The 26,281-nt window shown below is 41.2% G+C and overlaps 1 protein-coding gene across 3 annotated transcripts in view; it reads right to left on the bottom strand.

The window, feature by feature from the left end:
• Nucleotides 1-394: 394 nt before the first annotated feature.
• The window catches only part of SHC4 (SHC adaptor protein 4), a 98,892-nt gene continuing 73,005 nt past the window's right edge, over nucleotides 395-26,281 (bottom strand). Inside the window, exons 6-12 of one of the 3 annotated variants that reach the window (XM_056572260.1) lie at nucleotides 25,201-25,252; nucleotides 20,843-20,960; nucleotides 8,503-8,671; nucleotides 6,536-6,596; nucleotides 4,165-4,305; nucleotides 1,528-1,760; nucleotides 395-757 (exon numbers count right to left, since the gene is read on the bottom strand). In XM_056572260.1, the coding sequence (XP_056428235.1) occupies nucleotides 611-757; nucleotides 1,528-1,760; nucleotides 4,165-4,305; nucleotides 6,536-6,596; nucleotides 8,503-8,671; nucleotides 20,843-20,960; nucleotides 25,201-25,252 (921 nt within the window). In that variant the 3' untranslated portion in view covers nucleotides 395-610. Of the gene's footprint in view, nucleotides 758-1,527; nucleotides 1,761-4,153; nucleotides 4,306-6,535; nucleotides 6,597-8,502; nucleotides 8,672-20,842; nucleotides 20,961-25,200; nucleotides 25,253-26,281 lie in introns of those variants that run through there. The other 2 variants (XM_056572261.1, XM_056572263.1) reach the window with 2 other exon arrangements.

The following is a 26,281-nucleotide window of genomic DNA, read 5'->3' as shown; positions in this document are numbered from 1 at the left end:
GGACCTTACCTGCCTCTTTGGTGTCTGCTCCGTGCCAGGATCCCCTGCATGGCCAGCACTCTCCTTCGTCGTCATCACGTCGTTGCGCACCCTGTCCCTTCATCCAATAGGAGCGGCGTGCATAGCAACGTGATGGCGGCGACGGAGAGCGAGGATATCGGGCAGCAGAGACGTTCCGGAGCGACGGGGACACCCCGGGGACGCGGCAACAGCGATGGAGGGCGACATCCAGGGCAGTGGTGATGGGTCCGGAGCGGCGGGGACACGTGAGTATTACCTCCTATACCAGTGGTCTTCAACCTGCGGACCTCCAGATGTTGCAAAACTACAACTCCTGGCATGCCCGGACAGCCAACGGCTGTCCGGGCATGCTGGGAGTTGTAGTTTTGCAACATCTGGATGTCCGCAGGTTGAAGATCACTGTCTTATACTTTACATTGTATTTGGTTCAGAATCTTTTTTTTCTATACTTTCCTCCTTTAAAAGTGGGTGCGTCTTATATACCGGAGCGTCTTATATGGCGAAAAATACAGTAGGTCCTTAAGTTGTGTTTACATGTGAAAAAATGTGTTCAAATAGTTCATTTGCAGGCAATATAAATGCAGTCCATTTAATCCTGAAGAGTATCAACTTCTTGCCTCCTCACTGGCTGCCTCAGACTGAGCTCACTTCCAGATGAAGTTATAGGTAACTCATTCTCCACATGGTATTTTATTAGGTGGCTCACATTGTCAAAAGCACGATCTTTAGTTCTCACCTGTTGAAGAAAGAAAATGTTTCAATTACATGATAAATTTACAGATATTAATACTGTCTATATATGGTTAAGAATATGAAGCAGGCAATACCACTGCGTAAGCCACAATTTCTGGCAATACGTGTCGAGCCTACTAACCTCCCCTCTTGCCTATGGAACGTTTAAAAGGAGATAACTATCATGCTTCGATCACACTGACATTTTGTCAGAAATAACAATATTTCTAAACATCTACTTATTTACTTGAGGTCATTGTTAAAGGGGTACTGTGCTGCTCACCGTTCCGAACGCTGGAGTCGGGAGCTCGTGATGTCATAGCCCCGCCCCTCATGATGTCACGCCCCACCCCCTCAATGCAAGTCTATGGGAGGGGGCGTGACAGCCATCACACCCCCTCCCATAGACTTGCATTGAGGGGGCTGGTTTTCCTATCCTTACTGTTCAGTCTTTTTAGCCAAAAGTGGGTCCAAAACACAACAACAGGTGAATATTTATTCATTACGGTTTTTGTCTGTGTTGGTTTTACTGACCAAAAAATGAGAACCAAATACTGACCAAAATATTAGATGGAAACCCAGCCTTTTACTGTAAATGGAGCGTTTTGCTGATCACAGCAGGGGGCAGCCATGTTAAATTCAGCATGCATTATCTTTGCAAGAGCAGAAACTAGTGCAGGACACATTTTAAAAGAATTCTGTTTGACATAATGTCCACTGTCCCTTTATGGAAACAGAATAAAAGATTGAAAACAAAACCAAGCGAACACCTACTTTTCCCTCTGGATCCACCAGCAGGAGATGTTTTGGGTGTCCACCATGAAGTCCGCTCAGTACATATTGACCAATTGATGTTGTGCTTTCTCGGACTAAAAAGTCTCCGTCATGAATAAGTAAGCTTTCTGCAAGCTTTCGATTCATCTTGCCGTGATACCATACTTCTCTCTGCATGGAGCTGCTGATGAGCATTTTGCTAGTCTGACAAAGCTCCCCAGGATTTTGAATTTCTATCAAAATGGAAAAAAAAAAAACAATTTGTATATTTCTAATATTGATGCATAAACTTACATTGGAGTTTAACTTAATCAGTATAATCAGCCCAATTGCTCTATATGTGTGACATGAGATGCTCAACCATTGAAAAAAATTATAATTGGGTATTAATCAATTTAAAGCATCCCCCCCCCCCAAAAAAAAAATGTTGCTCAGGAAGTAATCCCATCAGGAAAAGGATCTGACACTCCAACTAAGATTTAAAAAAATCTATTTAATCCATAACATATAAAAGTTATCCTTGCGGATTTCAATATTAAAAACACTGACACGTTTTGTTAACCTTTTTCAAGGTGCTTTGTTGCTTTTACCTAAAGCTATGAATAAATACACTTTCTGGGGGGGGGAACTACTTCTGATCATTAAAGGGGTATTCCAGGAAAAAACTTTTTTTATATATATCAACTGGCTCCGGAAAGTTAAACAGATTTGTAAATTACTTCTATTAAAAAATCTTCATCCTTTCAGTACTTATTAGCTTCTGAAGTTAAGGTTGTTCTTTTCTGTCTAAGTGCTCTCTGATGACACGTGTCTCGGGAAACGCCTGGTTTAGAAGCAAATCCCCATAGCAAACCTCTTCTAAACTGGGCGTTTCCTGAGACAGGTGTCATCAGCTAGCACTTAGACAGAAAAGAACAACCTTAACTTCAGTACTGAAAGGATTAAGATTTATTTAATAGAAGTAATTTACAAATCTGTTTAACTTTCTGAAGCCAGTTGATATATAAAAAAAAGTTTTTTCCTGGAATACCCCTTTAAACCACCTGCGTGAACACATAAACCCTGTTTAACCCTAAATGATCAGTAACCTAATGCATGACATAGAACCACATACAAAGTCAAAAGATATGTACATAAATATAAATAAATAACCTAATAGGTATCATGATCATGGACTTATAGCATGATACCTATTAATTAGGTTATTTATTCATATTTATATATTATGCATCCAAAATATTCAGAACATTTTACAACAAATTTTACAAAGAAAATAGGTGTTTGCCCGCACATTTATTGAGAAAATTTATATTTTCTTCCAAGTTTTTTTCAAACCTGAATAGAAATACATAAAATCACTGCAATAATTAAGACCTTCGGGAATTCGTGTCTGTAATTTTAGGATCCAGTATGCCTCCCTTGCATGGAGTTTTTTTTATTTTTTAATCAAGTCCCCACCTCGCTTTGGTTTATATACTCGCTCTATTACCACTACTTGCATGGAGGCAACCTCCCTAAAGTGTTTCAATGCACCTTGAAAAAGGTTAACGAAACGCGTCAGTGTTTTTAATATTGACATCCGCGTGGATAACTTTTGTATGTTATGGACTAAATAGATTTTTACCTCAGTTGGTGTGCTGGATCCTTTTCCTGACAGTATTACTTTCTTCCGGCCCGCTTGTGTTTATCATTCAGCATGGGGGGCTGTGTTTGGTTGTTCCATGCACCTACAAACATTAGACCTGCCTGGGATGAACGATTCCTTAAACAAACAGTGAGCTGTATCAGACACTTTTTACTCATTCTGACCCTGTATGTCTAATTTTTATGCCTCTATCACCTATATTTATACCTCTTTTCATTAGCTCATAATGTTAGAAATCCTCTCAGTGGAGGGGGCATGTCCCTCCCTTGTGGTGGGTGGAGGCGATTGGTGTGTCTGCTGATGCAGGACTGGTTTGTGTCCCAGTAGGTATGGGGACCCCTAGTGGCGGTATTTTCAGGTGCTGTTTTCTATATTAAATATTTAAAAATATTATCAAAAGGTCTTACAAAAGGTCTTCAATTTTCATCAGTGACAACATTTAATTTTTTTGGTGATCTGACAGTGACCATTTAAAGTTGAACTCCCACCAGGTCTACAGATAAAGCATTGAGTGGTGCAGTCCAAGCTAGGCAGTACAGTCACCGAGGCCGTCGTACAACGCTCAGTGAGTTCCATGCACAAGTCCTAATAATAAGCTCATGCACACAGCTCATAAATATGAAGCTAGGCTACACAGTGACTTTGGTTGTTTGACCTTTTAACTTTATGCAATAATATCACAATATAATGTAGCACTGACTAGTATCTTCTTTGAGATGAGCAACCAATAGAAGTTCTGCTATTCTCTGATGCTGCAATGGCTGGTAGGAGGCATGTTGTACATTACACGATGTAGCTTGCATTATTTAACTACTGAATAACAGGCAGAAAAAAGAGTATGTAACCTTTCTGAAATACCTTGTAAGCTATGATTAAAGGTCAGTTAGTGTTATAGGTAATAAAACCTCACTAAATATTTATATAAGGCATGACACAATGTAAAAAAAAAAAAATCAGAAATAGAAAAGCAAACTTAAGCACTTTTTGCATACTTGATTTTACACAAGTTTTCCCGGAAATCTGAATTTTATCTTGATTTTCAGTTTTTGGCACTGTGTTCATATAACATGGATCATCCAAAATGTCTCTGTCACACAGAATATCTTGCATGTGTTCGTTCTGAGCAGTTAGACCTGAACATACAAGATTTTGGTTTTATTTCATTAGTAACTAAAATAAGGTAATTGCATACCTTTATGTGAAATACTATCATATAAAGACTATATGAAACATATGGAAGCATATAGAGGAAGTCGGTGCAGCTGATCTGGTGCCATGCTCCTTCCCAATGAAAGATTATAAATGTACATTATTAGCAGGAAAAAAAAGGGAGGTTATTGACTAAACTGTTATTTTGCCTATTATTCTTCTAGAGGTTGGATAAGGAGAATAGTGCCAGATCATTCTGAAAATCTACATACAATCTTCATTAGGATTTTTAGTTTCTAATTTGGTAAATGTAAGGCTCTGTTTACCAAACTGTCTCTATTTCAATGTTTTTGATAGGAGATTACAAGGAGTGTAACTATAGGGGGTGCAGAGGCAGCAGTCGCACCACGGCCCTGGTACCTAAGAGAGTCCAAAGCACATTTTCCTTTTAGAGACCAGTATTATCAATGGCACATTGTTAGGCTAAGTTCACATCAGTGTTTTTCTCCACTTAACTCAAAACAACGGAGACGGAAACCAGACAGACCACATTCAAAGTCAATGGGACCAGTTGGTGCCTGTTTTGCGACGGATGATCCAGCTCCATACTTTGACTCTGTAATGAACTCCCCAACGGAGCTTTGACTCAGATGTGAACTTATCCTTACACTTTAAAGTAAAACTGATCTTAAAGGGAAACTGACAGGCTGTTCACCTGCACTAAACCCAATATAATGGGTTATAGTGCGGTTAAACAGTATTAAAGGGGTTATCCAGGAATAGAAAAACAGAGCTTATTTCTTTTAAAAACGCTCCCTGTCTGTCTCTAGGTTGAGTGTGGTTCTGCAGCTCAGTTCCATTAAAGTGAATAGAGCCAAGTTGTAATACCTGACACAACCTGGGGACAGACGTGGAGCTGTTTATGAAAGAAATTACCTCTGTTTTTTTATTCCTAGATAACCCCTTTAAAAAGCGTTGTCACTTACTTTAGTTTTTGAATATTTGCAGAGTTAGGCCTGTTTCATCTCCCCCTTACTATTTCGCTGCTGTGTGAATGGAGGCGGGGAGCCGGCTTGCTTGCCTCCTCAATATTCCCCGCTCTGCCCACCCCTGTGATGTATATGCAAATATCTCTCTCTCACGTCACTAGGATGTGAGAGCCTGCCTGCTAGTGAGCGCAGGGCTGCCTAGCTACATCGGACACATGCATTACAAAGGCTAGGCAGAACGCTGGATTCTGAGGAGGCAGGGGAGCATAACATTGCGCACAGCAGCACTCCACCATTTAAAGAAAGTGACCACTCTTTTTAATGCTGGTCACACATACTATAACCCAGTATATTGGGCTTAGTGCAGGTGAACAGCCTGTCAGTTACCCTTTAAATTCCATTGTCTTAGGGTCGTTTACACATACCAGCTGTAGCAGCTGTATGCTCACATATGTATTATTTTTAAGTTCCTAATTTGAACCTTTTTTTCTGGCGTTTATGGGCAAAAACCTTATATAACTTGTATTTTTGTTTGAATTTTTGGCCCATAAATAGCCAATGAAAATGGCAGCCCAAAAATCGGTTGCAAATAGTGGCTGTTTTTCAGCCTCAAAATGAAGTTCAAACAATGATGTCCAAACATAGATTTAATGTATTTTTTAGGTTCATAGGTTAAAAAATGCAACATGATTTAGGCATTTTTAAAGACATTAAAGGTGTACTCCAGTGAAAAACTATTTTTTCATATTAACTGGCTCCAGAAATTTTAACAGATTTGTAAATTACTTCTATAATTTTTTATACTATCAGTACTTATCAGCTGCTGAAGTTGAGTTGTTCTTTTCGGTCTGACAACAGTTCTCTCTTCTGACACCTCTGTCTGTCTCAGGAACTGTCCAGAGTAGGAGCAAATCTCCATAGCAAGCCTCTCCTGCTCTGGACAGTTCCTGAGACATACAGAGGTGTCAGCAGAGAACACTGTTGTCAGAAAGAAAAGAACAACTCAACTTCAGCAGCTGATAAATACTGGTAGGGTTAAGATTTTTTAATAGAAGTAATTTACAAATCTGTTTAACTTTCTGGAGCCAGTTCTGAAAGAAAAAATGTTTTTTAATCTATAGGCTTCTCAAAAAGAAAAAAATAAGAAAACAAGAAATCTTATATATTGGACAAGTAGGGCCAGAGAGTGAGCAATATAGTATAAAATATAATAAACACCTCATACCTACTGTCTTCTGGTTCTCTAAGCAGTTTTCATATATGTTGGCACTTTTGGGACAACCCACCTATGATTAAAAAAAACACACACCAAATATACATAAATGAAGACATAAAATTTATGGCAGACATTATTTCATTAAGCTTGTCACCCGTCCGCACATCTTCCGCCGGCCCTGCACCACTACAACTCCCAGCATGTCCTTACTGCAAGGGCATGCTGGGAGTTGTAGTCGTGTGACACAGGCGGCAGGAGATGTGTGAGCGGGTAAAAGGCTTCCCTGACTTGCCTGACCAGCCTGCAGACTACAACTCCCAGCTTGCCCTTACAGTGAGGACATGCTGGGAGTTGTAAAAGGTGCAGGCGAGTGACAATAAATGTACTAACCTATTTTCAGTGTTTTTTTCCTCTCATTTCAGATCCATGTATCCGTGGACTTCTTCAGATTCGGTGGACTACTACAATGACCATTTATTTTTTATTTTTATGTTAATAAAATGGTTAACAATGGCTTGTGGGGGGTGTTTTTTTTTTTTTTTTAAATAAAAGTTGTTTTAAATGTGTTGTGTTTTTTAAATTTTTTTAATTTAATTGATAGGCTTAGTAGTGAAAGCTGTCGTATAGACGGAATCCATTACTAAGCCGGGACTTATCGTTAGCCACAAAAACAGTTAGCGCTAACCCCCAATTATTACCCCGGTACCCACCACCCCAGGGGTGCCGGGAACAGCCGGTACCAACAGGGCGGAGTGTCAAATATGGCGCTCCTGGGCCTAGGTGGTAACAGGCTGGCATTATTTAGGCTGGGGAGGGCCTTTAACAATGGTCCTCACCCACCCTGGTAACATCAGGCTGTTACTGCTTAGTTGGTATCTGGCTGAGAATGAAAATAGGGGGAACCCTATGCGTTTTTTTGTTTTTTAAAATATTTTATTATTTATGAAAAAACTTGTGAGGTCCCCCCTATTTTTGTTCTCAGCCAGATACCAACCAAGCAGCAACAGCCTGATGTTTCCAGGGTGGGCGAGGACCATTGTTACTGACCCTCCCCACCTTAAATAATGCCAGCCTGTTACCGCCAAGGCCCAGGAGCACCATTTTTGATGCTACAGGCCTGTTGGTACCGACTCTTCCCAGCACCCTTGTGGTGGTGGGTACCGGGGAAATAATTGGGGGTTAGCGCTAGCTGTTTTTGGGGCTAACGCCAAGCCCGGATTAGTAATGGATTCCATCAATAAGACGGCTTCCACTACTAAGCCTGTAAATTAAAAAAAAACACATTTATAAAACTTTTATTTAAAAAAAAAAAAAACATTCCCCCACAAGCCCTCGGTAACCATTTTATTAATATTAAACAAAAAAATGCTGGTCATCGTAGTCCACCGAATCTGAAGTAGTCCACAGGATACACGGATCTGAAATGAAAAGAAAAAAAATGGGTTAGTACATTTAGGGGTGAAAGTGGTAAAAAAAATATTTTATAAACACAGACATTTTATAAATAAATATATATATATATATATATATATATATTCACACATTTTTTTCACAGCTGCGACTTGAGGTGGGATTACAAATTGTTGTTCTAAAGTCATTTATTGATTTTTGCTTATGTGTGCTAAAAAAATGCTATTTAAAAGTGATTTATTGTCTTTTGCTTATGTAAGACAAATTTAAGAACCTCCTTTGATAGTTAAATATGTTACACATAAGCAAAACCAAAGCAAGAAAAAAATGCCTACAGAACTCGCTTACCAAAGCAACGATGACAAATGTGAATGTGAATTCATGTTTCCACTTAGAGAACTGGAAAACGTGCTGCTGGTAGATACTTAGGGCCGATATATGCAGAGGTACATGTATATATGCATTTTAATCCTGGACAACCCTGTTAACAGCATCATAGAACCTATATATACATACAAACAAGTAAAATATAAATTAAAACTTTGCTTAAATTTTATTGGACCTACTTTAGGGTCATTCTTATCACCACCAGGTCTTGAGCTTGTGATTTCCACTTTTATTCTTCTGTCAAGTAAACCACCAACAGGGGGCTCTTTTCCTGGCACCTCATTATAGTATCCATGGCCTTCTTTTCTTTCTGTTTTCTCCACTACATTATTAGTGCTTAATACTTCACTAAACATAAAATATACACACAACCATATCAGTATTCCTATACAGTAATGCATGACAAAAAGGCAACATCCATATACACTTTGCAAAAGGTTAATTATAAAACATTGTATACCTAAATTATGCAATAAAGCTTCATACATGCAGTTACACACATGATGACATCCTCCAAGGCTACTCCTCTCAATGATCCAGGAGCAATTTAGTGAAGAACAATGCTATTTCCAGCATGACATAAGGTAAAAGTGGTAACTACAAGGTTCAGTAAGCAAAACATTGAAGTTCTGGGTCCATGTCCAGGAAACTCCCCAGATCTCAATCCCATTGGGAACGTTTGCTTAATCCTCAAAAAGCAAAAAACAAAGAAATTTCTATAAACTCCAAGCACTGAATAGGTAAGAATGGGTTATTATCAGTCAGGATTTGGCCCAGAAGCTGATATACAGCATACCAGGGTACATTGCTAAAGTCTTAAAAAAGAAGGGTCAACAGAGTAAATATTGAGTCTTTGCACAACCCCTTAATGGGGTACTCTGCCCCTAGACATCTTATCCCCTATCCAAAGGATAGGGAATAAGATGTCTGATCGTGGGGGTCCCGCCGCTGGGACCTCCGTGATCTCTGTTGTGGCACCCCAGTCATCCGGTGCATGGAGCGAACTTTGCTCAGTGCCGGATAACTAGCAATGCAGCGCCTGAGGCTCGTGACGTCAGTACCATGTGCCTCCCATATACTTGTGTGGTGTCTGGGGTGTTGCAACGGTGTAACAGGGTCCGGTGGTATTTACCCTGTGGGGAAAGTGTTATTAACCCTTTATTTGTCGTGATGCCAGGGTGCGGTTGTTTTCTGTAGAAGGCCCTGCGGACAACCGGCCCAAAAACGGCAGGAAATAATGGAATGTCCACAGCAGGAATTACGAGATAACTGGAACTTTTACTTAAACTCCTTATGGAACAGTCTTTACAATTATGCAGTTTCTCTAGAGGCAACAGGGATGCAGGATACCTCGCAGGCTTGCTTGGACTTGTAGTACTGAGATTGATGCAGGCCACTGTGCTACTAATTATATGCTTGAGTTGAATAGTAGTCACTAGGAATTGTAGATAGAGCTTGGTAACTTTTTAGTGGCTGCAGGTTCCTTAGGCTTTGGCCTAGTTACAATTGTGCAGTATATGCTGTTATGTACATGATGAGGAGCAGGAACCAAGAGAGAAGTGAGCGAATTTAGAGACTACAGCCCCTTATATACTAAGGAGGCTGGACTACAGCCCATTGGTTGCCAAGCCTGTAGGGCCTGAACCCAGGGAACTCTGGGTACATCACATGACAGTATTACATGACCCAGGAAGGTCCTATACATTTGTACAACTTTATATAGAATAGACAATATGTACAATACATTTACAATGCATTCATATAAGGTGTAGCTGATAAGAAAGGGGGGGGGGGGAGTCCTGCAGGAGAGCCCTATGGACTGTAGGGACTCTTCCTGAGGGGACTTAGGATAGGAACAAGACAAGGTCCTGTACCGGGACACCACATTTGCATTGAGGGGGTGTGACTTGACATCATGAGGGGGTGTGGCTGTGACCCTGAACAGTGTTATCTGTGATCCATTTGTATTAGTGCTGGGCGGTATGACCAAAAATGCATTACATGGTATTTTTGTAAGTTTTGGCGGTTCCACGGTATTTAATGGTATTCCCCCCCCCCCTCCGAACTAATCTGATTCTCTACCCCCCCCTCATTCATTTAAAGGCCGCGGCACTTTAAATGAACGAGTTGCAGACCACCGTGCTTTAAATGAACAAGTTGCGGGCCGCTGTCGCTTTAAATGATTAAGTTGCAGGCCGCGGCGCTTTAAATGAACAAGTTGCAGGCCGCTGGCGCTTTAAATGATTACGTCGCGGGACGCGGCACTTTAAATGAACGAGTTGCGGGCCGCCAGCGCTGGAAATGACTAAGTTGTGAGCCGGAATCTGTCACCTCCCCCTGCAAGCGCTAAAAGCCAGGCTTTTAGCGCTTGCAGAGGGATGTGACAGCTTCCGGCTCGCAACGTAATCATTTCCAGTGCCGCGGCCCGCAACTTAATCATTTAAAGTGTCGGTGGCCCACAACTCGTTCATTTAAAGCGCCGCGGCCCGAAACCTAATCCTTTAAAGCGCCGCAGCCCACAACTTAATAATTTAAAGCGCCGGCGGCCAGCATGTCATTCATTTAAAGCGCCGGCATCCCGCATCTCATTCATTTAAAGCACCAGCGACTCACAGGAGGACGGGGAGAACATATTATTAGTTCCCCGATGTGGGGACAGCCGCTGCGGCTGTCGAGGGGGTACAAGGTCACAGTGACGTACATGTACATGGCATGTCCTCTAGGGGATAAACTTGATGTATTTGTCAACAAAAGTTTATAATGTACTTCAGTATACCATCAAAAAATCTGACTAAAAGATCTAAAAACATTGAAGCAGCACAATTTGTGTAAGTCTCAAAATTTGTGGCCACAACTGTAGGTAAGGCTCTGTTCACACTGCATTTGCAAGGCGTGGTATATATCAAGAGATATGCTTTACATGGAAGCCTCCAATGTATTTCACTGTACAGGCATAAAATAGCAAATATCACCCATTGGCTCCTATTATTATCTTGGTACCAAAAGTATACAAAATTATAGGGCATTATGGATATGTACTGCAAGTTTATCCAGACCATACAGTTAATGTAGTGAAAAAACTCTTTGTGAACTTATCCTAAGAGAGCATTACATGTCTCAACATTCTGCAGTGTATTAGCAATGCTCCATGCAGATTTAAGGAACTTTGCTTTTGCTGTGTTCTATAAAATGTCCACAAGCTAGTAATGCATACACATGGGACCAGAAGAACGTGTCTCTGCATCATTGGAATTCATTGTAGTTAAACTACTAAATGCTAAAGATAGCTAAACAGATAGTTGAGGTTTAATAGTCAGTTTACAACAGAACAATTCCTGAAATTTTGATGGAAAGCATCTAGATAAAATAGTTTTCTTTTACAACGGATAAGATAGTGGCCTACAACAAAGAGGTTGAAGACCTGTCTAGAAAGACGTTGGGAGGTAAATGGATTTCAGTGACGTTGGGAGAAAGTATGAAAAATATTGTTATAGAGAATGCATTTGATCAGCGGAGATCACTGCTGGCGGTTTGCTCTTTTACCATTACATTTATATATTATTTTATCACATATTTTCTTCCCGGGTTACGATGTCAATGTCATTTTTTTGTTAATTGCCACATCTGGAATGTTTCATGTAAACCTCTTATCATCTTCCATTACAGCATACTGTAGTCTCCGAGGATTTCTCAGTTTCTCCACTATTCTCCTTGGAAGATAAAGTCTTTTTTATGTGATAAAATGAAAACATGGCTTATTTTAATTGGCAAAGGCTCTGAAACCTCTCAGAGAAGCACTCAGCGGAAACGTCTGTACTTCATTTCCTAGAACCGCAAGGGGAGAAAGACCATTTCCTTTCTCTTAACTTGTGGATGTTTTCAATTTGTTACAATACTGATATAGGTTATACTGTTAATTTGCTTTCATGAAATATGTGAAAAATGTAACAGTCATACATGAAAACTATGGTATAATGTTATTTTTTCCCCAAACTTTAAAAATATTGTTTTTAACCTTGGGAAAAAAATGGTGATCTGCACCTAAATGCTTGTAAATACAATTTATTTCTAAAGAATTTATAGATTTTCTTGAAATGAAAAACATAAGTTCAAGGCATGGACTCTACAAGATCTCTGAAGGAGTCATGGGGTATCTGGCACGAAGACATTACTAAAAGATCTGTATGTTATGAGGTGCAGTCTCCATAGATCAGATTTGATTTTCAAGCACATTCCACATATCTTTAATTGGTTTGAGATCTGAAGGTTTCGTGGCCAAGTCAACACCACTGCCATGTAGGGGTGTAATTGAAGGGGTGTAATCATATAGGTAAGTACCGTAGTACATGTCACAGTAAAATCCACATGAATGCCAGGATTCAAGATTTCCCAGCAGAACATTGCCTCAAGCAGCTTCCCTTTCTCCCATACTGCATGCTGGTGCCATCTCTTCCCAGGTAAGTGTCACAACCAGCCACGATGTTAAAAAAGTGATTAATCAGATCACTTTTTTCTATTGCCTCAGTCCAGTTATGATGCTCACATGCCCATTAAACACCCTTATGGCATATGACCAGCTCTGCAGCCCCATACATAGTAATCTATGGTGCAATATGTGTTCGGACACCTTCTGTCATAGCAAGCATTAACTTTTTCAGCAATTTGTTCAATAGTTGCTAATAGTATATTGGACCACACATGCTAGCTGTCTATACCCACATGTATAAATAAGTCTTGGGTGCTCATGAATCTGTTGCCGGCTCACTGTCTGTCCTTTAATGGATCACTTTTGGTAGGCATGAATCACCGTATACCAGGAACATCGAACAAAACTATACATTTTGTAGATGCTCTGACTCTCTTTGTTCTTTGTCAGAGTCTTTCAGATTTTTCCGGATTTCAGCATATCAGCTTCAGGAACTGACGACTCCCGTGCTCGGTATGTCCCCACCACTACTAAGGGGGAGAATTTCTCTTGTAACTGACTACACAATATATACAGTAATAACTTTACAAATGGAGTGGGGGGGGGGGGTGTTAAAGAGTGCCTGTCACCAAACTAAACTCTTAACATATTATTCCTTATGTAATTATAAGACAGTTTGCTCTTTACTTGCTATTAAAATTCTCAACCTTTATATTTTTAATGTGATTGAAAAAACGGCAACTAGGTGGCTCTGTTCTATTCCCTGTGCAAGTTAAACAGTTTGGTCTCCTTCCGGCCTGGCAGGAGACCAAATTCAAGAAGTACGTGAAGTGCATGGCGAGCCACAGCTCTCACAGGCTTCAGTGATGTCACACCTGCTGGGGAACGCCCACTTTCTCCTACTGAGAGCTCACACAATGTGAGCAAGGGGAAAGATATGATACAGAGTTTTTTAAAGCTGAGAAAAAAGGGCAGGAGGGGTGTTAGGAGTAGTTAGGGAATATAATCTGAGTTAGTTTAGAAAATATGGTTTGATGACAGGTACTCTTTAAACACTGAAATGGCTATTTCACTATCTCTCTTGAGAAGGGTGTTATGGGCCAGGGAACATCTATTTGGATGGGTACGAATTCCAATTGATCAGTTTGTTAAGGACTGACTTTTTTTATGGCTCTTTGTTGCCATGTTACAGGAGAAAGTAGTTTTATTGTAGCTGTCTAATATAGCTTATATTAGAGGGGGTCATTTAGGTGTGCTGTGGCTGCAACGCATGTATATGGTCGTGGCCATCCATGGGGAATAAAAAAAAAAGAAAAAGAAAAAAATAAAGATGACAAACCAATTATATTATTTTATATTTTTCCCCATAACATAACCACTCATGGAATAAGAAAACCCCTACACTACACTACACAAAATAAAAAGTAAAACAGTACATATACCCTAACACAGTCCGTCCGTCCCCCCCCCCCCCCCAATAAAAAAAAAAAAGTCTTGTACGGCCCTGTTTTCAAAACGGAGCCTCCAGCTGTTGAAAAACAACAACTCCCAGTATTGTCGGACAGCCACTGACTGTTAAGGCATGCTGGGAGTTTTGCAACAGCTGTAGACACTCCATTTGGGGAACACTGCCGTAGGGTATTTTGGTAACAGATGCAAATCCCCAAAACAGGCCTCAAATGCGCATGGCGCTCTCTCGCTTTGGAGCCCTGTCATATTTCAAGGCAACAGTTTAGTGCCATATATGGGGTATTTTCGTACTCGGGAGAAATTGTGTTACAAATTTTGGGGGTATTTTTCTCCTATTACCCCTTATGAAAAGGTAAAGTTGGGGTCTACACCAGCATGTTATTTTTTTTAATTTTTTACCCTAACATGCTGGTGTTGCCCCATACTTTTAATTTTCACAAGCGGTAAAAGGAAAAAAAGTTGTACCGCAATTTCTCCTGATTACGGAACTACCCCATGTGTGGGTGTAAAGTGATCTGCAGGCACACAGCATGGCTCAGAAGTGAGAGCACATCATGTATATTTTAGGTCTAAATTGGTGATTTGCACAGAGGTGGCTGATTTTACAGTGGTTCCCACATGTGACCCCATATTGGAAACTACACCCCTCACGGAATGTAAAAAGTTGTATAGTGAGCCTTAACACCCCACAGGTGTTTGACGAATTTTGGATGTGAAAATGAAAAAAAAAAAATTTTCACAAAAATGCTGGTGTTACCCTACATTTTTCATTTTCACAAGGGATAATAGGAAAAAAGCCCCACATAATTTGTAGCCCCTTCTGAGTAAGAACATACCCCATATGTGGATGTAAAGTGCTCTGCGGGTGAACTACAATGCTTAGAAGAGAAGGAGCGCCATTGGACTTTTGGAGAGAGAATGTGTCCGAAATTGAAGGCCATGTGTGTTTACAAAGCCTCCATAGTGCCAGAACAATGGAAACCCCCCCCCCACATGTGACCCCATTTTGGAAAATACACCCCTCACAGAATTTAATAAGGGGTGCAGTGAGCATTTACACCCCACAGGTGTCTGACAGATTTTTGGAACAGTGGTTCATGAAAATGAAAAATTACATTTTTAATTTGCACAGCCCACTGATCCAATGACCTGTAAAACGCCAGTGGGGTGTAAATTCTCACTGCACCCCTTATTAAATTCTGTGAAGGGTGTAGTTTCCAAAATGGGGTCACATGTGGGGAGGTCCACTGTTCTGGCACCACGGGGGGGCTTTGTAAACGCACATGGCCCCTGACTTCTATTTCAACCAAATTCTCTCTCCAAAAGCTCAATGGCGCTCCTTCTCTTCTGAGCATTGTAGTTCACCTGCAGAGCACTTTACATCCACATATTTTGGGAGGCTTTTTCTACTATTACCCCTTGTGAAAATGAAAAATTTGGGGTAACATCAGCATTTTAGTGAAAAAAAAAACTAATTTTTCATTTTCACATACAACTTTAGCGGAAATTTGTCAAGGTTAAGATTAAGGTTCACTGTACCCCTTGTTACATTCCTTGAGGGGTTTAGTTTACAAAATAGTATGCCATGTGGTTTGCTGTTCTGGCACCATTAGGGCTTCCTAAAAGCGACATGCCCCCTAAAAACCATTTCAGTTAAATTTGCTTTCCAAAAGCCAAATGTGACTTTCTCTTCTGAGCATTGTAGTTCGCCCGCAGTGGACTTGACGTCCACACATGGGGTATTTCTATACTCAGAAGAGATGGGGGTTACAAATTTTGGGGGGCATTTTCTCCTATTAGCCCTTGTAAAAATGTAAAATTTGGGGGAAAATTCATTTACACATCCGACTTTAACGAAAAGTCGTCAAACACCTGTGGGGTGTTAAAGGGGTTGTGCGCTGCCCTGCAGTTCGGAGCTCCGCTCACAGCATCCGGAAGTTCATTACTCCGAACGCTGTGTGCGGGCCTCCGTGTTCGCGGCCGCCGGGCGTGACGTCACGCCCGGCCCCTCGTGATGTCACACCCGCCCCCTCTACCAAAGTCTATGGGAAGAGGGCGTGGCAGAGGTCGCACCCCCTTCGCATAGACTTTCGTTGAGGGGGCGGGCGAGACATCACGAGGGGGCAGGCGAGACGTCGCGAGGGGCGGGGCGTGACGTCACGCCCGGCGGCTGCGAACACGGAAGCCCGCACACAGCGTTCGGAGTAATGAACTTCCGGACGCTGTGAGCGGAGCTCTAAACTGCAGGGCAGTGCACAACCCCTTTAAGGCTCACTGTACCCCTTGTTACATTCCTTAAAGGGGTACTCCACCCCTAGACATCTTATCCCCTATCCAAAGGATAGGGGATAAGATGTCAGATCGCCGGGGTCCCGCTACTGGGGACCCCGTGGATCGCTGCTGCAGCACCCCGCTATCATTACTGCGCAGAGCGAGATCGCTCTGCACGTAATGACGGGCAATTCAGGGGCCAGAGCATCGTTACATCACGGCTCCGCCCCTCAGGATGTCACGGCCCGCCCCATCAATACAAGTCTATGGGAGGGGGCGTGGCCCCCTGCCATAGACTTGCATTAAGGGGGCAGGCCGTGATGTCATGAGGGGCGGAGCCATGACGTCACGCTGCTCCGGCCCCTGTATCGCCCGTCATTACGTGCAGAGCGAACTCGCTCTGTGCAGTAATGATAGCGTGGTGCTGCAGCAGCGATCCCCGGGGTCCCCAGCAGCGAGACCGCGGCGATCTAACGTCTTATCCCCTATCCTTTGGATAGGGGATAAGATGCCAGGGGCGGAGTACCCCTTTAAGGGGTGTAGTTTCCAAAATAGTATGTCATCTTGTTTTTTTTGTTTTTTTTGCTGCTCTGGCACCATGGGAGCTTCCTAAATGTGACATGCCTCCCAAAAACCATTTCAGAAAAACTCTCCAAAATCCCATTGTCGCTCCTTCCCTTCTGAGCCATCTACTGCGCCCGCCGAACACTTTACATACACATGATTTATTTCCTTACTCAAGAGACATTGAGTTACACATTTCTTTTGGGGGGGGTTCCTCCCTTTACCCCTTGTAAAATTTCAAAAACTGGGTCTACAAGAACATTCGAGTGTAAAAATTAAGATTTTGAATTTTCTCCTTCATTTTGCTGCTATTCCTGTGAAACACCAAAAGGGTTAACACACTTTCTGAATGTCATATTGAATACTTTGAGGGGTGACACTTTTTTTTATAATGGGGTCATTTATGGGGTATTTCTAATATTAAGGCCCTTCAAATCCACTTCAAAACTATACTGGTCCCTGAAAAATTCAGATTTAGAAAATGTTATGAAAAATTTGAAAATTGCTGCTGAACTTTGAAGCCCTCTGATGTCTTCCAAAAGTAAAAACATGTCAACTTTATGATGGAAATATAAAGTAGACATATTGTATATGTGAATCAATATATCATTTATTTGGAATGTCTATTTTCCTTATAAGCAGAGAGTTTCAAAGTTAAAAATGTTTTCAAATTTTTCATAAAATTTTGGAATTTTTCACCAAGAAATGATGCAAGTATCGATGAAATTTTACCACTAACATAAAGTAGAATATGTCACGCAAAAACAGTCTCAGAATGAAAAGTAAAAGCATCCCAGAGTTATTAGAGTGACAGTGGTCAGATGTGCACAAAATGTCTGGGTCCTTAAGGTAAAAAATGCCTGGGTCCTTAAGGTAAAAAAAGGGGTTAAGAATTATGCTCTGTATGTTTATTAAGTGGTAAAAGCGTATGCAATGTGCTAGTATGAAGAATACTACATTGACATTGCTGAATGTGTTATAATATTACAAATAATTACAAAAAATAACAAATGGAGCAACCAGACCCTGGTGACATGATTGATGCTATACATAATCCCGGATGATACTAATAACTATAGTATCTGCAGTTGCTAATGTGGTCTCCCGGTACCGTACGTTGTACTGTACCTAGTGTGGTAAGTCCCCAAAGTCAGAGTCCCTGCGTACCGGTAGGATCCTTCTAGTGGGATAACCCCTTGTCGCCTTTTCCTTCTTTAATTTTATGTGTTTGGTGTATATTACTTGTATATAATTTATATATATGTATAGCACTTCCAGGACCTTAGGTTACATGACTACTAAGCCTACTGTTAGGCAGTGGCGTTGCGACCCGGGTGCGGCCCGCACCGGGTGACACCAACCTAATGGGGTGACACCAAGACGCTCCGCAGCAACCACCATCCCTCCCCATCTGTGCCCGACCGGCCCCCCATCCGTCAGCACCCCCGCCTTCACCTGCGCTGTGTGTGTGGTGCGCCCGTCCGTTTGTGGTAGTATTATATTCAGAGGGCGCAGTTTGTGGTAGTATTATATTCAGAGGGCGCAGTGGGTGGTAATATTATATTCAGAGGGTACAGTATGTGGTAGTATTATATTCAGTGGGTACAGTGTGGGGTGGTATTATATTCAGGGGTACAGTATGTGGCAGATTTATATTCAGAGGGTACAGTATGTGGCAGATTTATGTTCAGAGGGCACAGTGTGTGGTAGTATTATATTCAGAGGGCGCAGTGGGTGGTAGTATTATATTCAGAGGGTACAGTATGTGGTAGTATTATATTCAGAGGGTACAGTATGTGGTAGTATTATATTCAGTGGGTACAGTGTGTGGTGGTATTATATTCAGGGGTACAGTATGTGGCAGATTTATATTCAGAGTGTACAGTATGTGTTGGTATTATATTCAGAATGTACAGTGTGTGGTAGTATTATATTCAGTGGGTACGGTGTATGGAAGGTTTATAATCAAAGAGTATAGTGTATAGTAGTATTATATTTAGAGGATACAGTGTCTGGCAGGTTTATAATAATAATTGTTTTCATATAGAGGATGAGAATGCGCTGACATAGTGAGGAGCTATCTGGGCGTCACATTCTGCAGAGAGAAGTTTTAGCTAGAACAAGTCCTGGCGGTATGTACCATCTGAATTGGATAAGGAAAGACTATAGAGAAGACGTCACCGTAGTAACTGATATCATTGTACATTCTCCTCTCTATGTCCTATCAGAGCTGTAGTCGCTTGTCAGTTCTACAGTTAGGTCAGTGAAACTACAACTCCCAGCATAACCTCATCACTGCTCAAAGGGGTACTCTACTGGAAAACATTTTTTTTAATCAACTGGTGCTACAAAGTTAAACAGATTTGTAAATTACTTCTATTTAAAAATCTTAATCCTTCCAGTACTTATTAGCTGCTGTATAAGCGATTCACAGGAAGTTATTTTCTTTTTTAATTTATTTTCTGTCTGACCACAGTGCTCTGTGCTGACACCTCTGTCCATGTCAAGAACTGTCCATAGTAGGAGCAAATCCCCATAGCAAACCTATCCTGCTCTGGACAGTTCCTGACATGGACAGAGGTGTCAGCAAATAGCACTGTGGTCAGACTGGAAAGAACTACACAACTTCCTGTGGAGCATACACCAGCTAATAAGTACTGTAAGGATTAAGATTTTAAATAGAAGTAATTTAAAAATCTGTTTAACTTTCTGGCACCAGTTGATATAAAAGTAAATGTTTTCCAGTGGAGTACCCCTTTAAGTAATTCTGGGAGCTGTATATTTAAATGGTGAAAACTTCTTTAACACTTTCCCATTCTGTGGCAACTGGTATATCTGATTATTATACTGGAATTTCTCACAATGCGCTACAACAGTGGTGTCTGTCACAACAGGCTAAAAACTTACTGGGGGGAGGGGGTAGGTATGGGGGTGACATCATTTTCTACCACACCGAGTGACACCAACCCTAGCAACACCACTGCTGTTAGGTCAAGCTTAAGGACCTTTCAGGTCACGTGAGTGGGTCACATGATGTACCACAATGCTTTGTGAAAGGACTGACAGTTGGTGGAACCAATAAGCTATGAGTCTGCCCCTTGCCATATAAGGGCGCTGTTATCCAATCTTTGCTCTCTTGTATCCTGGATCTGAAAGCGAGCAGACCTGCTAATATAGCTACAAGACAAATCTAGGCCTGAAGCCTGCTAACTTCAGCTGAATACAAAACCGTGAGTTCAGCTAAACTCAATCCTAAATTTACGTGACTACTGAACCTAAAACCAAACCCTAAATTCAGCGGAAGAGCGTAAAGCAAGCGTCAGAGCTTATTCCCTACAAGGTCCCAACCAACTGTGAGAAACTTTAAGTCTGGTCCTCTGTAAAGACTGTTACTACTGTTACTACTGTTAACCTGCATAAGAAGTTGCAGTAAAGTTATTCCCAGTTTACTAAACCTCCGGTTGTGGACAATCCTTTATTCCTCCCTATCGTTCCTTGGACGGGTGGCGGTAGGATATACATATATAGAGGAAGAACCCGCACCCTGGCGTCACAACAGTTAAGGGTTAATTCAACACCCTTTCATCACTGCACAGCTACACCCTTCCTACCCTACATCCCCACAAGCTCACCACACTAACAGCTGGTAGGATGGATGGATGGATAGATGGATGGATGGATAGATGGATGGATGGAAGAGCCACACGTGGTTCCTGAGCCATGCACTGTAAAGCTTTAACCTACATACCACAAAAAAAGGTTTGATATTATTGTAACTTGCATATTACCTCTCTTCTATGAGGGATGGACTCTTCAAAAACTGTTTGAAACGGAGTTCAAATGCCTGTCCTATTGTATTGATGACCTCTTGAGCTTTGCTGTTTGGACATTCCAAAATGTGACAAGCTACAAAAAATGTAACACAAATAGTTATAAATTACCTCAGCATTACATTTCTCTTGCTAATAGTTTTATTTAATACCTAAATTATTTTTCGTGTGTAATATAAAATAATATATAAAAGATAGTTTATCAAAAATAGACAAGCCACAGAGCCCCAATTAACAGTGCCAGACATATAGCCCCTATTATGGTGTCAGCCACAGGGCCCCAATTAACAGTGCCAGAAATATAGCCCCTATTATGGTGTCAGCCACAGGGCCCCAAATAACACTGCCAGACACAGAGCCCCATATAACAGTGCCAGACATAGAGCCCCCATAACAGTGCCAGCCACAGAACCCACATAACAGTGCCAAACATAGAGCCCCCATAACAGTACCAGTCACAGAACCCACATAACAGTGCCAAACATAGAGCCCCCATAACAGTGCCAGCCACAGAACCCTCATAACAGTACCAGCCACAGAACCCCCATAACAGTGCCAGACATAGAGCCCCCTTAACAGTGCCAGACATAGAGCCCCTTAACAGTGCCAGCCACAGAACCCCCATAACAGTGCCAGACATAGAGCCCCTTAACAGTGCCAGACATAGAGCCCCCTTAACAGTGCCAGGAACACAACCCCAATAACAGTGCCAGCCACAGAAACCCCATAACAGTGCCAGACATAGAGCTCCTATTATAGAGTCAGCCACAGGGCACCACATAACTGTGCAAGTTTTAGAGCTACATATAACTAGTACCAGCCATAGAACCCACCATAATAGTGCCAACCAAAGATCTCTCATTACAATGCCTGTCATAGACCTCCATAACTAGACATAGTCTGCAATAATAGTGACAGCCATAATAGTGACAGCCATAATAGTGACAGCCAGAGAGCTCCTCACAACTGACAACCACAACAATCCCCATACAGTGCCAGAGCCACAGCAATACACTTTATACAAAAACATTAGAGTTATTCCCCTGTCCGTGGACACTTATAAAACTGTCAAGAAAGAAGTAATATTGCGGATATTTATCAAAACCTGTGTAGAGGAAAACTGGAGCAGTTTCCCATAGCAACCAACCGGATTGCTTATTTCAGTCCTTTTAAAAAGTTAAAGGAGCAATTTGTTTAGTTGTTGTGGGCAACTGCACCATTCTTCCTTTACTAAGGTTTTGATTAATCTCCCCCATATGTGCCCAAAACAAACAATACATTTGTCTCATACCATGTACTCTACTCTTTGGTACAATTTCCAGTAGAATTTGAGAGTATTTTGTTAATGAATCTTTTCATTTGTGTCTGAATATTTTTTTTTATGGAAAACTTTCTATTTTTTTATAACTGTGAATCTGCTGTTACACCTTTGACCATTAGATGTCAGTGTTTCTCAAGTTTTCTTTCTATGTTTCAGGGCACTGGCGCACACACCCATATGCATGGAGCCTGTACTGCAGAGCACAAAGTCTGTACAGCTGCATAATACAATGTCATGTGGCCTCTGTCATAGATAGATACATTACATTGCTGTGTTGCTACAGAAACACCAACTCGTCCATTTGGTCAATTTTTTTTCTTTTTACCTTAGAGTGTGTTTGTGTTTATCCCAGGCATGCTTACATTCACTTACTGTGGATTCATCAACCACAACTGCTAAAAGTTTGTTCTAAGCACATACTACTCTATCTGATCTTCCCCTATCTAATGTAAGATTGTTCCTCCTTGTTTGTGTTTAGTTGCTTTTTATACTCTATATTGCTTTTATACTGTTTTATACTCTCTTTTCTGTCTGTCCGCGGTCCTCTCTGTTGACACCTCTGTCCATGTCAGGAACTGTCCAAGAAGGATATGTTTTCTATGGGGATTTGCTCCTACTCTGGACAGTTCCTAAAATACACAGAGGTGTCAGCAGAGAGCACCGTGGACAGACAGAAAAGAAATTCAAAAAGAAAAGAACTTTCTCTGTACTATACAGCAGTTGATAAGTACTGGAAGGATTAAGATTTTTATATAGAAGTAATTTACAAATCTGCATAACTTTCTTGCACCAGTTGATTTAAATCTATAACACCAACATTGATAAATGCACCCCCCCCCATGTGCAGAGGCCACTTCTAACAACAACCTCTTAGTTGTACTGCTATTGTATTTATATCAGAAAACAAACATACCACGTATGAGGTTACGCTTGTTTCACACTAAGCAGAGTATATTTATCGTAAGCACAAGAATGGGTCCCGATGTGTGTCATATTGGCATAGGTTGTATCTGTCAAGGTTTTCTGGAAGGAATAGCACAGACATTCACACTAATCCATTAAAGGAATACGCCAGTGGAGAAAAGGTTATTTACTTATTTATTTTTAAATCAACTGGTGCCAAAAAGTTTTATAAATTACTTCTATATAAAAAAATGTATCCTTCCAGTACTTATTAGCTGCTGTATGCTACAGGAAGTTGTATTTCTTTCTGGAGTTTTTTTCAGTCTGACCACAGTGCTCTCTGCTGACACCTCTGTCCATGTCAGGAACTGTCCAGATTACAGACAAATCCCCATAGCAAACCTCTCCTGCTCTGAACAGTTCCTGATACAGACAAAGGTGTCAGCAGAGAGCACTGCGGTGAGACTGAAAAGAAATTCAAAAATAAAAGAACTTCCCGTGGAGAATACAGCAGCTGATAAGTACCGGAAGGATTAAGGTTTTTTTTTTTTAATAGAAGTAATTTACAAATCTGTTTAACTTTCTGGCACCAGTTGATTTGAAAAAAAAATCTTTTACTGGAGTACCCCTTTAAGCTGGCATCCATTGTTACATAGGAGGTCTGCACCAGGGACTTCCCTTGATGTATACATCCAACAGACACTGCTAATGCAGTGTAAAACCAGCCGTACTTTATAATACCTATTTGTCTGGATAGACAACATAATGTTCCTTATAAAGGAACCACGGCTGTTGGTAACTGAACAATAAAACAACTCTTATTCTCTTTTCCTGTATCACTGTGTCTCTGCAAAATCAGATTTCCTGTAGGATATTGGATACTCTGTCTTAGCTTCATTGTGACTTATCCATGACTAATGCAGGCCATATAATCACAGAGAAATGTCCTGTATTCATCATTTCTGCCAAAGACTGTACCGCACATGGAATGGAATACCACATAACAATATCACATCATGTTAGGCCAATGAACAATTCATTCAGTTGCACCAGTCTGTAGGTAAATTGAATTAGAGGGGTTATCCCGGAAAAACCACATTGATATATATATATATATATATATATATATATATATAAATCAACTGGCTCCAGAAAGTTAAACAGATTTGTAAATTACTTCTATTAAAAAACCTTAATCCTTTCATTACTTATGAGCTGCTGGAGTTCAGTTGTTCTTTGCTGTCTAAGTGCTCTCTGATGACACGTGTCTCGGGAACTGTCCAGAGTAGAAGCAAATCCCCATTCAAACCTCTTCTACTCTGTGCAGTTCCCGAGGCAAGCAGAGATGTCAGCAGAGAGCACTATGGCCAGACAGAAAAGAACAACTCAACTTCGGCAGCTGATAATTATTGGAAGGATTAAGATTTTTAATAGAAGTAATTTACAAATCTGTTTAACTTTCTGGAGCCAGTTGATATAAAAAAAATTAAAAAATAAGTATTTTCCTGGAATACTCCTTTAAATGTGTTTTGCATGCTCAGTCCTTGCCTAATGCTCATCTATTCCAGCCATTGCATCACTGAGTCATTTATCCGGTGTGGTACTATCGAAGGGGTACACCACAGAATTTTTTTTTTTTATATATTTCCATTAACGAAAATAAAATGAACAAATTTCAATTCACCTTCTGATGCTCCCCTGGTGTGCCAATATCGCTCTCCTGTCTGAAACATTAGGCCCCAGAATACGGAAGGGTGGGGCCCAGAAGACAGGAGTGGGATATCGGCACACCGGGCTAGCGTTGGGAGGTGAGTTAAAGTCTATTATTTTTATTTTTGCAGCCGAACAGAATGAAAAAATAAAATTCAGTGGAGTATCCCTTTAAGGGATGTATGCAAGGGGTGCGGAGTTGCATGGATATGGTTGGATACTGTAGTAGAGAAAAGAGCAGTGCCCTGCAGTACACATTTACCAAGGACACAAAAGTAAAGAAAGTCAATACAACTTGCTGACACATGTTCATTGTGAAGACCTAAGACACTGTGACTGTTTAAAAAAGAAAGAACCTGAAGACACATAATGTAGGTCATACCTCTTTGGTTTACTGGATCCTTAGCTACATATGCAACATAATCAGTTGTGTCCTGAAAAAATGAGAACATTTTCACCATTAAAAATCCATAGACATATAAGTGTAATTGTGAATTCACACATGGAAGATTTGTTGCAGAACTACCTGTGACTGTCTTATTTATCTGATTGGGGCTGGCAAAAATACATGTGCTTGCTGCCAAAACATCCCTATTGATATGAATGGAATTGGTTTTCGGTTGCAGAAATTTCTGCTGTATGTAAATTCACCTTTAGGCTAGGTTTCCACTGCCACGGCTTTTTCCTGCGTTTTGGCAGTTTTTCTGGCATTTTTCCTGGTGTGTAGAAACAGACAGTTTTGTCCCCTGTGGCAGTTTTCTCACTGTCTTCAGGTACCACTCAGTGGGTCGGATGCTGAGCGCCCGATCCACAGAGTGTAAGGAGATGAGGAGTGATGTATAGCATCAATACTCACCTCCCCCGGCAGTATAGTATACAGGGGGCATAGTGTACCCGTGTATACTGTACAGGAGCCGGGAATCCCATCACTATACTGACAGGACTCCCTGCTCCCATAGCCCCTTTGGGCGGTATTCAGGATATACAGCTATCTATAGTGTATACAGAAGACATCCACTTACCTCCCTTGCTCCTATCCCGGCCGGGTCTGTTTAGATCCGCCCCTTAGTGAACCTCCAATTAGTGCAAAACTACAACTTCCAGTATGCCCAGAAAGCCTTTTCCTGTCTTGGCATGCTGGGAGTTGTAGTTTAGCAACAGCTGGAGTCTCCTTGGCAGAAGGGTCTGTTCACATTATACAAAACGGACAATGTGAACAGAGCCTCAGACCCTTACCAGCCTGGCTCCCGTCTGTAGCTCTGCCCCTAATGACATCATCACTAGGGGGCGGAGCCACACAGGCCCAGCCGGGACTGGAGAGAAGTAAGACTTCCGTCTTCTGTATACACTATATACAGCCATCTATAGATATCTGTATATATTATATACTGCCCAAAGGGTTAACCTACACTGTCCAGCAGTGTAAGTTAACACTTTCCTTGCTGGGCTGGCACATAGTGTAC

The sequence above is a fragment of the Hyla sarda genome, chromosome 4, assembly GCF_029499605.1.
Source record: "Hyla sarda isolate aHylSar1 chromosome 4, aHylSar1.hap1, whole genome shotgun sequence".
NCBI classification, from domain to species: Eukaryota; Metazoa; Chordata; class Amphibia; order Anura; family Hylidae; genus Hyla; species Hyla sarda.
Note: the sequence above shows the minus strand (reverse complement) of the source record. Positions and strands in the feature narration are given on the sequence as shown.